The sequence below is a fragment of the Anthonomus grandis genome, chromosome 8 (genome assembly GCF_022605725.1).
Source record: "Anthonomus grandis grandis chromosome 8, icAntGran1.3, whole genome shotgun sequence".
NCBI classification, from domain to species: Eukaryota; Metazoa; Arthropoda; class Insecta; order Coleoptera; family Curculionidae; genus Anthonomus; species Anthonomus grandis.
This window is the reverse complement of record NC_065553.1, coordinates 10,745,394-10,762,592: the sequence shown is the minus strand read 5'-3', so window position 1 is coordinate 10,762,592 and position 17,199 is coordinate 10,745,394. Positions and strand designations below refer to the sequence as shown.

Below are 17,199 nucleotides of genomic sequence, written 5' to 3'. Positions count from 1 at the left end.
AACCTCCAGTTGTAGAAAATGGAGATCCAATTGTGATACCGCCATGAAAACTTTTGTTAGCCCAAGTGTTTTCAAACGTTATCCTAAAGCTCCGCCAAAAAAATCAGGCGAAAGTAACAAAAAACGCAAAGGAAAGACGATGATTGCTACCGATACCCCGAAGAAAATGGAACTTATTAAATCTAGAGAAAAAACACCAAAAGAAAAAAAAGTTAAAAAGCGCGTATTAGATAGTGATTCTGATGAACAAAATGAAAATAAAATGGAATTACAGAATTCTAGCGGAAGAGAAGGTTATATTGGTGAAGATCCCGAGCCCCCAATTAGTTTCGAATATCTTGATCGCTGTCCTAATATCGGGGAATATGTGCTTGTTGAATTCAACTCTAAGCAAAAAACATACTATGTGGGCAAAGTCCTTCATCTTCCTTAATCTTAAATAAAAGAAAATGATTTTGAAATATCGTTTTTAAGGAAAAGCATTAAATATGGAAACAGGTTCTTATTTCCAATGGTCCCAGATATCTCACATGTATTAAAAAAAGATATTAAACTGATTTTGCCGGCTCTTTTAACGCAAGGGTTAACCAAGCGCCAAAAGTCACTTTTAAAATTTGAGATAAACTTTGACAGTCTTAACCTAAAATAATAATAAGTGTTGCGTCTCAGTTTTCCAACATGGATAGGTACAGTGAGACATCTGGTATTTTTTAGTTTTATTTTTTTTGAGATGTTACCTTTAGTTTTTGTCAAAAAACAATATCGTTTTTCAGTTCCTATTTATATTCCAAATATAGAGATAAAATATGAGCTTAAAATAGCGTTTAATAAAAAAGTTATTAATATTAAAAGTTTTGCGTCTCAGTGTTCCTACCTCTCCCCTACTTCTACAACGAGTTTCTGAAATCTTTAAAAAAAAATATTTCAATTTACATATTCTATAATATATAAATTAACATGATACAGATATAAATACAGAATGAACAAATAAATACAACAAACAACAAAAATCTTATACAATATAAATAGGAAGGTTGTATGTATTTGAAGATTCGGCTGGTGATAAAAGGGGATAAAAGCTATAATGATATAAATATCTGATCTATAAGGATAATGTTTTATGGAGAGTGGTTTTGCAGTATGAAGGTGATTTCTGTTAAAAAGAGAAACTAGGAAACAACTCAGCTAATAACTGATATACTGGATTGCAATTTTATTATGTACAAAATTCATTTTATGTATCAAGTGGCTTATTAAGAAATCAGGTTATTTTGGAACCTAGATAGTTACAAGCATATTCTAATGAAAATTTATAAGGCCAAGAAAACTCAGTTTTGTCAGGTAATTATTTTCTAGTGTAATTAACTTATTAGATACAGATTTTTAGTATAAAATGGTAGTTAGTTAAGTTAGGCAAGTTTTCCAAAAAGTTTTTTGAGGATTGTGGATATATGTAAGTAAAGAAAGGATTGAAAATTTTGTAATCAGGAAATGAACAGTAAGGTAAGCAAGGGTTATATATTTTTTAATATGTTATTTTAGTAGTAGGAACCAATGTAATTGTGTTAAGTTTTAAGCGTTAAATTGGATGTGCGGCCAAGTAAAATTATATTTTTTTATTAATAATGACCTCCTCTAATACCTCCTTTAGCTTTAACTATGACTGATTGAAAACCTTTATTACTATATAATAAGACATGTTAGTTAACTACATTTGTATGGATGTATCTTACACTGTCTATATAATATTTGGTTGGATTTAATCTTTTGATTTTTTTTGTTAAATATTGTTTAAAAGAATAATATCAAAAATAATTGATTTTAAAAATTGTTATCAATGGTAAGGCCATAAGTATATAACTCATATAGTTACAAAGATATTAGATCTATTAAGATAAAAATATACAAAATCTATATTTAAATACAAATATTTTAACCCTACATAGAATTAAATAAAAATCTTCATGGCTTGTAAAAAATGCTTTTATTACCCTTTGCCATGCATTACCTAAAAGGTCACAGGTTTAAACTAGTATATGGTCTATGAGAGTTTAGTCTAATAAGCAAATCATTTTAGACACTATAAACTCTTACAAAGGCTCTGGACTAGACTCTAAAAATAAATAATAACTTTTTTTAAGTCATTAGTATACTATTTTTGTTAGACATACGTGAAGTAGTAGTAGTTAGGAAATACATAATTGCCTTACAAAAATGTAAGCTAAATTCTATTTTGTTTATATCTATTGCTAGCAATGGTGATACATTTGTTGCTAACTAGCTTTAGGTGCAGAAAGCATTATAATAAGACGTGCAAAATTTTAGTAAAAAATCTAAACCCCAAGTTATAATATAGAAAATTGGTAAAGCATTGCTTTCTCTCTTTAATTTAGGGCTTTATCCATGGGTTTTCTGTTGTTTGTTGACGTGTGCTTATTTTGACATCTAAGAAAAAAATCGGTCAGTCAAGTAAAAAAAAATAAAATTTATTTATTTGTTATCACCCAAAAATATAATACGTAAAATAGGTAATATTTATAATTAGGAGATTTTTTAAAACATTTTGTGTAGTAAATCAGAATAATTTTTTATGACAGTTTAATGCAAATTTAGTTTTAAGCCGGTTAAAAATAATTAACAGAAAATAATTTAAAAACAGGAAACAATTGAAAAAATCTAAACTTTTGACTGTTTTCTTATAACTACTGCATCATATTTTAACAAATGTTTTTTATAAAGAAATGGAGACTGTTTAAATATATATTTTATACTAATAAGGAAAAATAAAAGAAGACGAGTCTGGAATAAGTAGGCGCCTTTATGTATACAGACGGGTCTAAAAATAGTATGGCTTTGAATTAGTGCTAGAATACACAAATGAAAATCAAGATTCGACCTAAAAAAGATGCTCGAGCAATATTTTACTTTTTATATCTTAGGACCAATAAAGGTTTTTTTTCGAAAATATAAATAGTAATTAAACTTTATTATTAGATCTTGTCAAAACCTTACAATTCCTCTAATTTTAACATAAATACATTATTCTTAGGCGTCATTTAACATTTTTTAGCAGTTGCCGTTTTAAAAAGTCTTTATCATTTCCACATAATTTGTTTTCTTTAGTCAGACAAAAAGAATAAATGGACTTGATAACTTTTTTGCGCAATAATTTATTACCACGTTTAATATAGTTTATTATGATAAAAGTATATAGATCAACATAATTCCACATTTAAAAATGTATCCTTTGTCATTGTAAAATGATAGGATAATGAGTCTCTTCGTGGCGAAACTCGCGATGGTCAACTAAATTCACTAAAATTGTCAGCAAAATTGATCTTGTTTAAAAGCTAGTAAAGAAAGATTATTATTTTACTTGACCCAAAATTAAAGTCTATCTATCTGAATAAATCTTTTAGGATCAGTACGACGTGGGTCAATAGTCATAAGCACTTTGCTGTAAATTTTTTTTGCATTGAAAGTCAGACAGGTGAACAGACGAACCTTGGGTTTACGGTATAGGTCCGTGGCAATATATCAATTTACTACATGGGCATTATAAGACAAGCCAAATACGATAAAAGTGATTTGTGTATAAAGCACATCGAGGTAAATAATTTTCTGTTTATTTGGACTTACCATATTGTTAAAGCACCGTAGAACAGTGAATTTTATATGACAAACTGAAATTGGTTTACCAACACTATTTTAAAAATACGTGGTTAAAATCGTCAACAAAGAATTTCTCTTCATATTGTCAATGCAAACTCTCATACATCTGTTTAATTGACTAGCAAAATGTTAAATTGATGTTTGTTCCTTCGTACACCCTTGATTTAGTATTTGGTACCTTTAATTTATATTATCTTAAATAATGAATTGCATGGCCAACGCTATTTAGCACTCGAAGAATTTCTAGATGCATTCAAAATTATATTTTAAAGGTACCTCAATCCTATTAGGAAAAGTTTTATGAAAATTGGGTTGAAAACATGTAAAAATATATTCGTCTTTATGAAGAATACTTAGAAAAGCATTGAAGCCATTTTCAATAATAAATAACCGTGTTTTGTTTACTAGGTTTAGAATAGAAATAGCAACCCTCGTATTATTAAACAAAGCCTTATAAGGTTTCCATACCTTCGAAAATAAGTTAAATTAAGAGCAAATTTCCATAATGAGAAATCCCAAGTAAAACGAGCGAAAATTTTGCAGTACAAAATGTATAAACAGGAAAGAGCATAAATCATTGAACAAAAGCCGGCGGCTCCGGTCCGTGCACCCGGAATTTCCTCCTTTCTTGTTACTAAAATAGCTATATCCACTATTTAATCTTAATGGTAGTTTGTAAATAGTTTACTTGCATATAGCCCTGCCACGCCACACTTTATAAATTGAAGGAAACTGTCCGACTGGAATTATTATGCGCGATTTTGTTCACTGAGCGAGAGAAAACGATGAGACTAAAATGAAACGTTTCTGTGAAGCTCTTGAAACTCGATGTAGTTGACAATATAAGATGGAATTTAAAATATAATGGTGTACTTAGGCTTTGACGTTTCTGAATTGAGCTCAAGGAGTTTAATGTAGAGGACTAAAAGTTCCTTTACCTGCAATATTAATAATTATAATAATAATAATGGGAATATTATTAACGATATTAATATTAATTTAAGAAAAAAGTTATTACGTACAAGCAACTAATGAAAGGATGAGCTATTCAGTAACATAAGTTAAGAAGTTGAAAAAATAGAAATCTCTTGGGTCTCATCGACATGATAATGCTTTATTTTTTTTGCGAAACCGGACATACTAGAGCTCCTGTTCGTAATCTCTTATGATTTTTTTCTATTATTTTTTCTGAAGAAGCCAACATAACCAGAAACACGTGTCAGTAAGTACCATCCTTATGTTGACGGCTTTATGACTTGCATGCTTAATTTTAAATTAGAGACCTCAAGAGCTAAGATGCTATTCAAGTGCATAATGTTAATGTAAAAATATGCCTAAATGAGCAATAAAGGTAATAATAGTTGTCTTTGTAACAAGTATTTAAAATAATCTTTTTGACACTTAAATATGTAAAAAAGTATCAACTATATTAACGGTTTAATAGGATCCTTTATTATGCTAATTAACAGCACACTTCTACATAGTACTACTTTGTTATGTATTTGTGTAATGTTTCTTTGAGCCTGAATAAATGAATAGGCAACTGACTTATGCTGCGTTCTCAATTTGGTTTTAAGCAACCGGAAGCAACCGGCACCATAAATTAGCCTTTTTATTTAAAAAACATTTTCGACTTTTTGAAAATGTTCTATGTAATTATAGTCTTACTATTTATATTATTTGCTGGATTATTTGATAGGATTAATAAGGTTTTTGATGGGTTTCGAAAATAAATTATGTCTGGTGGCGACTACAATCTTTAACTAAACTTAATAAATGTTCAAACCATTTTGTGTGGAATTTTTCAAATGTTTCTTTGGGTTAGGCAATCTCTTAATACGACCTAAATTACTTGGCGGCTTGTCTTTGCAAACATTAAGGAAATTGTACCCTTAATAATAGTATCCTATGAATTTCTATGGGGTCTTTGGATTAAATAGCAATAAAACCGCAAATTATAGCAAAAAAATCAAAAAGTTGTATAAACAAATCTTCCTACGATAGGCCAGGCCAAAATTCTCCAGGGAGGGAGTACTTTTAAATATGCATGAGGATGTTGTATTATTTTAAGTATTAAAAGGTAAAAACTTAAATTTGTCTTAGAGTACTTCAAAAGTATAGATAATGTTCTGAAAGTAAATCCCTTTTAGTTGTTACATATTTCAAGTATAAAACTATTGCTGAATGATAAACAGTAAATAGGAGAGATTTGACATGTGGTAAATTAACTTCGAACATATTATATTAAGTGTATTATATAAAGTGTAAAGGAAATTATAAAGTTTCTTACTATTTGTACTTTGGAAATGTATGTGTGTCTAAGATCCATGTATGATAATTTAATATTGTGTTAGCAAAACAAGCGTAAATGCAGAGTAATTATTTAAAAAAATATTTTCTATTAATGTATTAATCACGTTAATAGGGTAAATCATCATAGGGTAAGTCATCGGACAGTAGAAAATCCGCATGTTGTATAAGAAACTCATTTTTGGGGTAAATATTTTAAATATCTATTTATTTAGGCTGAAATAGCAAATGGCAAGTTTATTGAACCATATTTTTTTTACACTAATTGACCGATGTAATTTATACATATTTTCCTAAATAAAATTTTTCACAACTAAAAGGTCTTCCTCTGAACATAAAAAGGAGATCTAGACTAGTTTAATTCAATAGTTCTAAGTACACCAAGTTAATAACAATTATATAAAATGCTGTTACCTAGTCCTCCCGCATAACTATTAATTATTTCTTGGTATCCTGTTATATGAATATTATTTCCTAAAAACGGCTAAAAGTCTAGTCACTTGATTATTTTTGGTTGCCTTGAAAAATTAAGGTATTTACTTCGATAAAGAATCACACCCTAAGTTTTACCCTTAGATATCACCTGATCTAATAAAATATATTTATAAACTTGTAACCCATATTCAATTATAGGTACATTTATGAACAAGTATGATGCCCACTAATATTCTCGCCTATAATAATTTGTATGTAATGCTAGTATTATGAGTTTTAAAAATGACTGAGGATGTGGAAAACTTCATGAGGAAAGGATTACGTAAGACTTTACATTCAAACAAATAAGGAAAATTCTTAATATATTTTGTAAAAACTGAATCTATTTATAATGTTCTAATAAAAAATTACAAGTAAGTAATAAATTAAACATGTTTTTAATTTAATGTTGAATGAATTCGATAAAAGTTTTTTAGGCACATTTACATAATATTACGTTAATCCTTTCAATAGTTAGTTTTTTATATTATTTGTAAAAAATGCTTATTTTCCATAGAAAAATCTTACAACCACCTCTTATGCTAAAAGATCCAAATTTCTTGCAATGTCTCTTCATAAATCATATGTTTTTGGCAGTTGAAAGACACACAGCACGTAGGGGAGATCCGGGTAAAATTAGCATCGAACACATAACATCACGAGGGGTGAAACGAATTATGAAGTTTTTTTTATACTACGTGATGTTATTTGTGGAACGCGTAATTTAAGGGATTTATAGGATATGCCAAAAAATCCGCGTATGATTTTTTTATATTGTGTTAATAAAAAAGTTGAATATTAATAAGTAAATGTTGAAAATAATTAAAAATTATTTTTTTAATAAACTTTATTTTTTTTGTTTGATGTGAAGAAGGCCGTGTGACAGAAAAATCATATTGTTTTTTACTTTTATAGGATATTCATTTCTGTCATGTCTAGTAGTAGTCGCATTTCTATAGATCTAGTGGTAGTATGAGTTTAACCTAGTTTAAGGTAGTATAAAATTTACATATGAACATTTCCAAAAAAAAATATTACCAAAAGAATCATTAGAATAAAACTTACGTATAGTGTTGTTGATTCTTTTTACACTTGGACAGACTCTCCACAAGCCTATTCTAAAGCTTATAGTGGTCTTTAACGTAACTTTTTCCAATGGTAATGGTTCCTTAGTGTATAACCAGGAACCACTTACGAACGCTATCAATAGCGCACACAAAGCCAAAAATCCTAAAAACAATCCTAGTCTTGATAAACCACTTTTCTGTTGACAACACATTACTATTAACTTTATTTAGTATAGAGAAAAGTCCAATCCATTGTCACATTTCACAAGAAAAATTGTTTATTTCAATATTGTTCCTTTTATAACAGTATTATAGGAGCGTTAAATTTATTATCTCCATTCCATTATTTACGGCCCATAAATATAAAGCCTTTATTATTTTATATTACTTTGTTGATGTCTTAATCTGCAATTTACTATCTACTAAAATAATATATCTCATATATCCGCATTATCCTTATGTTCACGTACGGGCAGTTTTTTTTCCTTAGTGAATGTAGGTGCTTCATATTTCACATCATAGAGAGTTGATGCAAGTATTTTTCACACTCGTGACCTGAAAATAAAGAAAAATATACTGTTAGTACCTTGCTTACAAATACTCAACTTTTCAACAATAAAATCTTATCTTAGACTCTTTAGAAAGTAAAATAATGCCACTTGTTCAAGAACCAAATAAAAAAGAGTCTCTTAACAACGTTTCGTAAAACGGAATATGTTCCGCAAAATAGTTTTTCATATTTACGTCAAGAGATAAATTTCAGGAAGCGAGTTTTCTCATTTTCTTTGATGCTAAGAAAACAAGAAGCATGAGCAATATGAACATTAAGGAGACATATTGTTATTAGAAATGAGCCTCTCTTGTTATGTCACGAATATTATACCCGAGTAGTTTTCAAGAAAGAAAATCACATTTAGCAGATTGTTTGCGTTGTTCATTTTAAATTTTATTTGTAAGATTGGTAAGCTGATTTGTTTGCTTAGTACTATTATATGCTACGTTTTGTAAACTTATTTAAACTTAAAATAGGATTTCTTAGCAGAAAATTTATAAAAACACTTTACTTGTATCTTCCTTTTTAAGATAAAAAAAAGTAAAAATGGAGAAACTTGTAATATCATTTTTGTTTAGATTTGAAACTAAATACATACTAAATTACGTGTTTGCAATTTAGTATCATATTTTATTAAATAAATACATATTTGTTTATTAAATAACAATATTTTATTATTTTTGTTTTAAATTTATTTACATTGATGTATTATAGCTACTGCTACTAACACCTTCTTCTTAATGACCGATGTTGCTACTTGAGACTCCTTAAATCAGTGCTGTGTTTTTTTTCTTACTTTTACTTATCAGTTCAGTAAATTTGGAAATATTTTATTTATACTTTCTTAATTAGATATTTATTTCCTTAATTTTTTTGTCTTGTCTATTCAGTTCTTAGCCTAAATTTCGGTAAGATAAAGTTATATAACATTTAGGTTTTAGAGCTCTTGTGCATCAGCATATGCAAAAATATTAAACTAGGAAGAATAATAATACTAATATTATCTTTATTGCTATATAAAAATTATAAAAAGCGAATTTAAAGTAATCTTTTTATACTATCAGCCTAATTTTTGATTTATTTTATGATGATCTATGAACTGAAATATACCTTTCAAAGCTAATATAATTATGTTTACTAATTAACTAATAACATAGCACATACACTAAGACTAAAGATTAGAAAAAAACGCACTTAAAGCTAATTTTTCAAATAACATATCAATTATTTTCCTATATAATTAAAGGTATTTTGTAAATTTCTTGTTTAAATTTTAGGTCTTTTACTCACTTTAAGCTTCTACAACATTTATTGTAAGAACCTGGTAACTAAATGATCTTTAATGTAGAGGTAGTGATATTTGGCATTTGTGTTTTAAATTTAGGTTGTGAGCATCATAATTCATTTTTTTGGCATAAATATTCTAAGTATTTCTTATATTATATTTTCTTAAGGTAAAATAAGCACAAGCAGCCTCTCTTTCATAAAAAAACCATATAATTTCTTACTTTTTTGCGGTTAATGCTCTATCATTTTTTAATAAAGGATCGACCAGCCTTTATATTTTTATTTCTTTAGATCTTTGCTCATATGACTTAACAAACTGTATGCGCTTCACTAGATATCAATTCATATATTTTTAGCTGATTGTAAGTCATAAATGTCAGCAAATTTAAGATCGCTGGGGTCAAAATACTCAAAGCAGGTAGCAAGTATTCCACAAATGAAAAAAGTTTAAATTTAAATACAACTATTGACCAAATTCAAAATAATCGTTCATCATTTAATCCTTAGCCATATTTCTAATTGAAACATATTTCAAATTAAAAAATATTTCGTTATGTAGCGTAGATCTATAATTCATGTACATTTAATGGTTTTTAATTTTTGTTTGATACATTTTTAACAAAACCTTAAATCATTCTTTGTTGGTATGACAATGAATATGCACTTTTTCCTAAATCATGAATCATTAGATGTCTCCTTAATAAGTAATCAGAAAAACTAAAACAGAAATATTGCAATACAACAATGATTACCTATACAAAATTTAAATTTCATTTTCTTTCAAATATGTTACTATTTAGAACAAATGAGACCAAACAAGTTACCAAAAAATATATGCTAGCCATGCTATGTTAAAAATAATGGTTAGAGTCACTATTTATGTATTTGCTTCTTTTCTATAAATATTACATTTTATTCTATCGATTATTATGTCTAATGACAAGAGTATCTAAAACTGCACTTTTGTTGTTTTTTATTTAAAAGTAAATTTAATGAGTGGAAAATGGTTATTGAGGGGTTCTACAAATTTATTAATATCGCATTTGCTTTTTTTGAGCACAGCAAATACATTATCGATATATCTTAACCAAACTGAAAATAACACTACTGATCCTTTAAATTCTCCTCAAAAACTACAGGATACTTTTAGTGGGAACTTAACAGGACATAATTTAAAATTCATATTTAATATAACTTTTTTTCAATTTTAAAGCCGAATAAAGATTTTTATAAACTCGTTATTCTTTTTAGAGTTACCTATGGTACCACAGTTTATGAATAATGTATTGATTTGAATGATTCTCAGGAACTAAATATTACTAAAAAGTCATACAAACGTCCTCTTTTTATATTTAGGATAGATAATAAATTTCACGACCATAAAATTATGAGTCGAATATAGTTAGAAAAGATTGTGTTTTATTTGTATTTGTATTTGTATTTGTATATCGTTTAGCTCCTGGTTAGGATATATATTATATCCTTTTGGTTACGTTCGGATCACTTTTATAATACTGATTCGGTATGGTTCGTTATACTTTGCGGAATAAATATGTTTTTTTATATTATTCTTTTGATTTATTAAACGCTATAGAGGAGATTATTAAAAACTTTAGAGGATTAACTTTTTTATCCCTGAACATTTATTTAACGAAATGTTAACTTTTTCTGCAGGGCCCACATTTACCTTACGTTTCTAATCTCTTATTCACACATAAATATCGCTTTTTTCCTTATTTTAATCTATTTTGTAATAAGTAATATAAAATATTGACATTGTGCTTTTTTATTTGATAAATAACTCTTAGACAATAGCTTTGAATTCTCTGAATCCTTTCAAGATCTTACATGTGAAATATCACCATATTATAACACCATCTTAAATGTCTAACCAACCCTATATTAACATATTAAATTCATTTAATTTTTATTAAAAACAATATATGGTCATTTTAAGGCTTAGAATAGATAATTAAGACGGTCACTACACTACTCGTTTCTGAATACCATTGAAATTTATTTAAAAGTATTTTCTGACGCTTTGGGTAGTGTAAATTTTTCGCTTAAATTTTTTTATATATTATGTTTTAAGTTTATATTATATTTTATTAATAATCCAGACTATTTGATTATTTGTTCTTATTTTTAACTGGTGAGCTAAGTTGCTTTTATCAATTAGTTAGTCAACTAAATAGAAGTACTTTTTTTAGCTCTTAATATAAATCTTTGATCCCTACTTACTACTGGAATATTTCACACATTGCTATTAACCTGTTTATATACAAAACGATAGTTAAAAAAAGAAGTGCAAACGGTATACCTCCGTTTACGAAACTCATCAATAAAATGTAAGTACCTAATATATAGCAAAGGATCGAGAATCAATTCCTGTAAAACAAGTGTCAGAAGCTAATGAAACTAGAATGAAATAATAATAACATTAATAAAATAAAATAAAATTAAAATAATGTATCACTAATTAGTGACATTCAAAATATAGTCTGGTAAAATAATGCAGTGGCAGCTACGCCTCGTTCGAAATCCGGATTTCAAGCAGAATATTATTTTTTGTCTGAGTAACTCATTAATTGCTGCTTTAAAATTAATCCAAAAAAATGTAATATACTTATTTTAGTTGAATAGTTTTTTATAGTACTGTTGTTTACAAAAATGTTTATATTTCTAAGCAAATCACTCGATATAATCCGACTGAAATTCTCTAAATAAATCCTCAGAAATTCCATCTGTTTATGTCACGTTTCGAAAAAATACCCTATACATACGCTTTTTTCCAGAAACAAAGCAATTTTTCACCCCTTTCTTTTAGCACGTATTTTTTCGGTCGTATAGAACCGGCGGGATAGTCGGAGTTTATAGATGCCAGGGCACGTTATTGTGAAAAAGAGCCAAAATAGATTTTAAAAGCATGCCGGAAACCAAAATTATATATTAATTTGTAGATGCAATGAGCGTGAGTTAAACTATGTTTTTAATTTCTTAATTTAAACTTTATAAACATCTTAATAAGCTTGTTTAACTAAAGTCAATCAATGTTATCCTTATGAAACAATTATCTAATTAAATAAATCTGATTGTTGGCATTCAAATTATTAGTCCATTCGTTAAGTCTATTTTTATAAGTAACATTTTTAAATTGCTAAATATTTAATTAATTTATCTTATCCGTGCAAAAATATAAGAAAATCTATTATTTGCAAAGCTCCCTATCATGCCACTTGTCTTTAGGTTAAAAACATCATTAATTCAATAAGTTTTAAAAACTATTTAATATCGTATTTTACGAAATATTTGATAGATCCTAAAGAGCTTTCTGTTACTCCTATTTTTGCTGCTTGTCGGTTTACCTGTCGTTTTTGGAACAAGAAACCAAAAGGTGTCTGATACATACCTTGCCAATTTTGCGCATTTGACCTACGTTTTTGGTTAAAACGTTTATAGAATATTTATGTATCAAATATTTGATAAGTTAAACAGATATACTAGGCATAATTGAAATATTTAGTCTATTTATTTATTTATTAAATAGCAATTGATAGAAAGCAATACTATTTTTATTCATTAATTCCGGTTAAATTTTTACTTTACCTTTCTTATCATCAATTATGAATGTATAAGTTATATAAGCTTACTGTTAAACACAAATGTTTATGTAATTTAACATGCATACCTGCAAATCAATCTCCTGTTATCTCTCGTTTCATATTTTACTTTTTTATATATTTAAGATATTTGACTTGGTAGTATTTAATTAAGCAAATAGCAATTCTGCCCATCGATGAGCCTAAGATAAAGGCTTTTTATTTATTTATTATTATTAATTTTTAAGGGACTGTGTCGCAAAAGACAACAAATGTTTGATAAAGAGACTCTTGTTCCAGGAGATTTGAATGCAACAGCAGCAATAAATTTAGGCTAGTGCAGAGGTTTCAAATATAAGATTGGAACGAGTCAGCCAATTACAGACTAAAGAGTACTAGAAGGTAAAAGATAGACTTTTTTAACAGTCCGTATAATTAAATTCATGAGCATGCTTAAACCCCACACACCGGACCTTTAACCTTCAAGAAGTTTTATTTAAAATATTCCCCTTGCATAAAAGAACCATGTGATCCTCAGAACATACTAATTTTACTTAAGGAATTAAATTATTAGCCAAGGACTGTACCTAGTATAACATCCTACGTTACATTTATATATTAACTTAAAACTACATCAAGATGAACTCTTCCAGTGCTATTTGAATGATAGGGTACAAATAGCTGAAGCAGCTTTCAACTTGTTCAACATAATGCAAGGGTCCATAGTATCAAACGCTTTAGTAATATTAACAAACCTAGTCAGAAATCTTGTAACATTAATTAAACGATCTGTATTGAATATGGTGACTTTAATTAAAACAACGGTACCTATTCCCTTATCCAATTCATTACCAATTCATTATGTGAATTTGAATGTTATAATTCTAATATGTAGAAAAAATAATGCTTAATACTATTTAGAAACTAGTATACTTTCTATGCAAATTAAGTAATTTATTTAAAAAAAAATATTGGAATGATCTTAAAACTAACATAATTAAAAAAATTTAATATTTTTTACCAGTGTACTTTTTATAAAATTGTGTCAAACTTACAACAAAAACTAAACTATTGTTTTGGTAATCACCTTAAATTGTAGTTGATGTATACATAAAATTCACTTGTCTTTAAAGCATGCTTCTACAGGACCTTGACTTTCTTACCCATTTTATTTTTTTTTCACAAGTAATAGCTTTTGTACTTGCTTTTATTGATTACCCAAAATTATATGCTTAGAAATCTAGGCTCTGATTATATTATCTGATATACAGAAAACTGAAAATATAGAAGAACCCACCAAAAAATGCTAGACAATTAGAATGACAACTAAGGCTAGCCTGGGTATTAAGGTTATCATATAGGCCACCATGAAAATGAACCAAAAAGTTCCAAATTTTAGACTCAGATCAAAAATTGGGTCATAAGGCAATTCCAAAGTTTCTGGCTTTAGGCACCATAATAAAGACAGGTTAAAATTTACTTTTAGCCATAACTAAAAGGTTGAAATTATGGTCGGTCTACTTACAGGCAAACTAAACAGACATCTTACAATCTTTACTCAAAATTATAGATAATAATCTTGGCAGGCTTGTTAAAAATACTCAATGTGTCATTGTGAAGTACTATGCATGTGTAGGTTTAAGAGTTTGGGACACCTCAAGCCAGAACTAATTAACTACATGTAGAATATTCTTTGTTATTTATAAAGTCGTCTACAACCCTTATCTAGAGTGATTAATAAAATCAAAAACTTTGGCTATATTAACGAATTTGCATAAAGATGCCTTTTTATTTTTTAAGGCCTGATCTTGGTAAAATGTACTACTTCTGAGGAGCCGTGGATGTTTAAAAATGTATTTCATGATTAAGATGTTGCCTTTGCATGTTAACTGTGTTGCACTTACAATTAAAACAAATCATCAATATACTGGCAGTAAAAATACACCACCAAATACACCCTCAAGAACTTAAGCTATATATCTAAATTTTAATAAGAATAACTTAATGTGATGAATGTTATAACGTATCTTCAAAGGAATGTTTAACAAATAATGAAAGTTATCTTTCGAAAACAAACTTTTTTGTCTAAAAATGAAACGAGTTTTTTATTTATCTTCTAGACCATTTTCATATATGTAAATTATTAATAAATATATTTTGTCAAAAAATGTATAACTTCGAAATAAAAAATTGGATTTCTTAACATTTAATTGTTGTAATTTATTTATAATTTGTTTGCCGCCTGTTTTGGTGATACTATTTTGTTTGTATATTTTTGTATTGTATCTTTTCGCAAATTCCTCTAATAGCAGCACAGCGTATTAAATACACCTGATATTTCTTTTGCATTTTTTTATGTTGTTAATTTTTCTATTTCATTAATATTGTTTTACATTTATGCTTTAAATGATTAATAACTTCTATGAGGAGTTTTCTATATATTTTATCTAATTTCTATAGTATTGTCATTTTGCCATTTGTAGTATGTTAGTCAATTTGTAAATAAAGATAAGTTGAAATTTTAAATGTAATAGGTATTACCTAAACTACTATAGCATTATTCTAATATAAAATATTTATACTATAGAGTTTGTAAAAGTGAAACTCGTACATACATTAGGTTCTTAATTACCCGCATTTCTGATGAAGTCACTACAAAAAAAATATGATTTTACAATATTATTCTTTTATAAGTTATTTGGATCATTTTCAATATTTTTACAAAATGTGGAAACCTGAGGTTTCTTTAGATTTAATATAAATAAATCAATCTATCTTTGTATCGAGCTTTCCGGTTTTCTTTTGCTAATAAGGGTCACTAATAGCCTAAACAACTGGAGCCAAAAATAAATCTTTTCTTTAAAGTAGAAAATCATATCGATCGACTTACTGTAGTTTGCTTTAAAAATAAAAATTGAATAGCTAATTACCAAGGATCTCACACAGAACACGATATGAATTAGTTATGGTCCAGAGATGCGTCAGTACAGAGGGTCTTAAAACTGTATAAGAATAAAAAATTCTTAAAAATCTTGAAGAACAAAATGCTCAAAAATTTCGACAAGAAAATTTCGTTTGTAGAAAGAATTAAAACAGTGCTAGTTGTGCAAAGTCATAAAAATTCATCTACTAAGTCTGGACTTAGCATTACTAAAAATCCATAAAATCAATTAAAAGTTTAAACAATTATGAATATACATTATTTATTAATTTCTTAATAAGAAGAGCAAATATTTTTTATTTAAAGATACTTTATAAATTCAATTACTCGAAAACACATCAAACTATAAAATTTAATATTCGAACTCGGCTCTGGCTAAATCTGCATACCGAATCGATTATACGCTCTGAAATTCTAAGCGGTTGAAAATTGGGATAACATTCTGCAAGGTATTTCCGTTCATATGGATTCGAAATAAATAAATATAATCGTTTTCGAATGGTACGGGGAACGATCGATCACTGCAACTGGCATATGGAGCATGTTGTATTAACGTCAGAAATAAAATACATGAGTGTCTAGTAGTCCCCATAAATGCGACTGTCAAAAATCCCATAATTTTTCGCTACGAGAATTTTATATTTCTTCCATATTACCTCCCACGCGGTTCGCTTTAAATTATTATTGCTAAATTTTTAAACATTCAAACTTTAATGGGCCATGTAACGATTCCATTATTTTATTAATTTTTTTCAAATATATTATATGTTATATTTTTATTTAATTAAAATACATTGTTTTCTTTGTACCTAGATTTAAATTTCTCCTAGCTGTTATACTTTTTTCTTAAAGTTTTTTTATAGGGAAAATCAATAAGGTATATTTAATTTATATGTATATAGTGAAGAAAAACCTTCGGTCCCCGATATTGAGCTAACTACATAAGCATCTTATCCTTATGGCACATATCATGAAAAAGTTAAGCTATGACAAAATGTAAACAGATCTGAACAAATAAGAGAGCTACGATCTTACGCAAAAAAAAGTAAGTAAAGACAGAATTATAAAGATAGCAGTTACAGGTGCCCGGAAATCGACCGTCAAAGTTTAAAAATAATCAGGGCTTTTCTACTGAAATTTTGTTTCCACAATATCAAACTACACAAAAGCAGCCTATACAATTTGTAAACATTGTTCTATTACGGGATATGAACTGATCAGAATAGTGTGATTTTGGCACTTTATTTTAAGCTCAAAATTGGTTGCCAGTTAATTTTGTTAAACTAGATTAGGATA

At 27.7% G+C, this 17,199-nt stretch overlaps 1 protein-coding gene across 1 annotated transcript in view; it reads right to left on the bottom strand.

Moving 5' to 3' along the window:
* LOC126739779 (uncharacterized) overlaps positions 1-17,199 on the bottom strand; it is a 177,869-nt gene that overhangs the window by 136,358 nt on the left and 24,312 nt on the right. The window contains exon 2 of the mRNA XM_050445592.1: positions 7,522-8,078. Within this exon, the coding sequence (XP_050301549.1) occupies positions 7,522-7,735 (214 nt within the window). The 5' untranslated portion in view covers positions 7,736-8,078. The remainder of the gene's footprint in view (positions 1-7,521; positions 8,079-17,199) is intronic.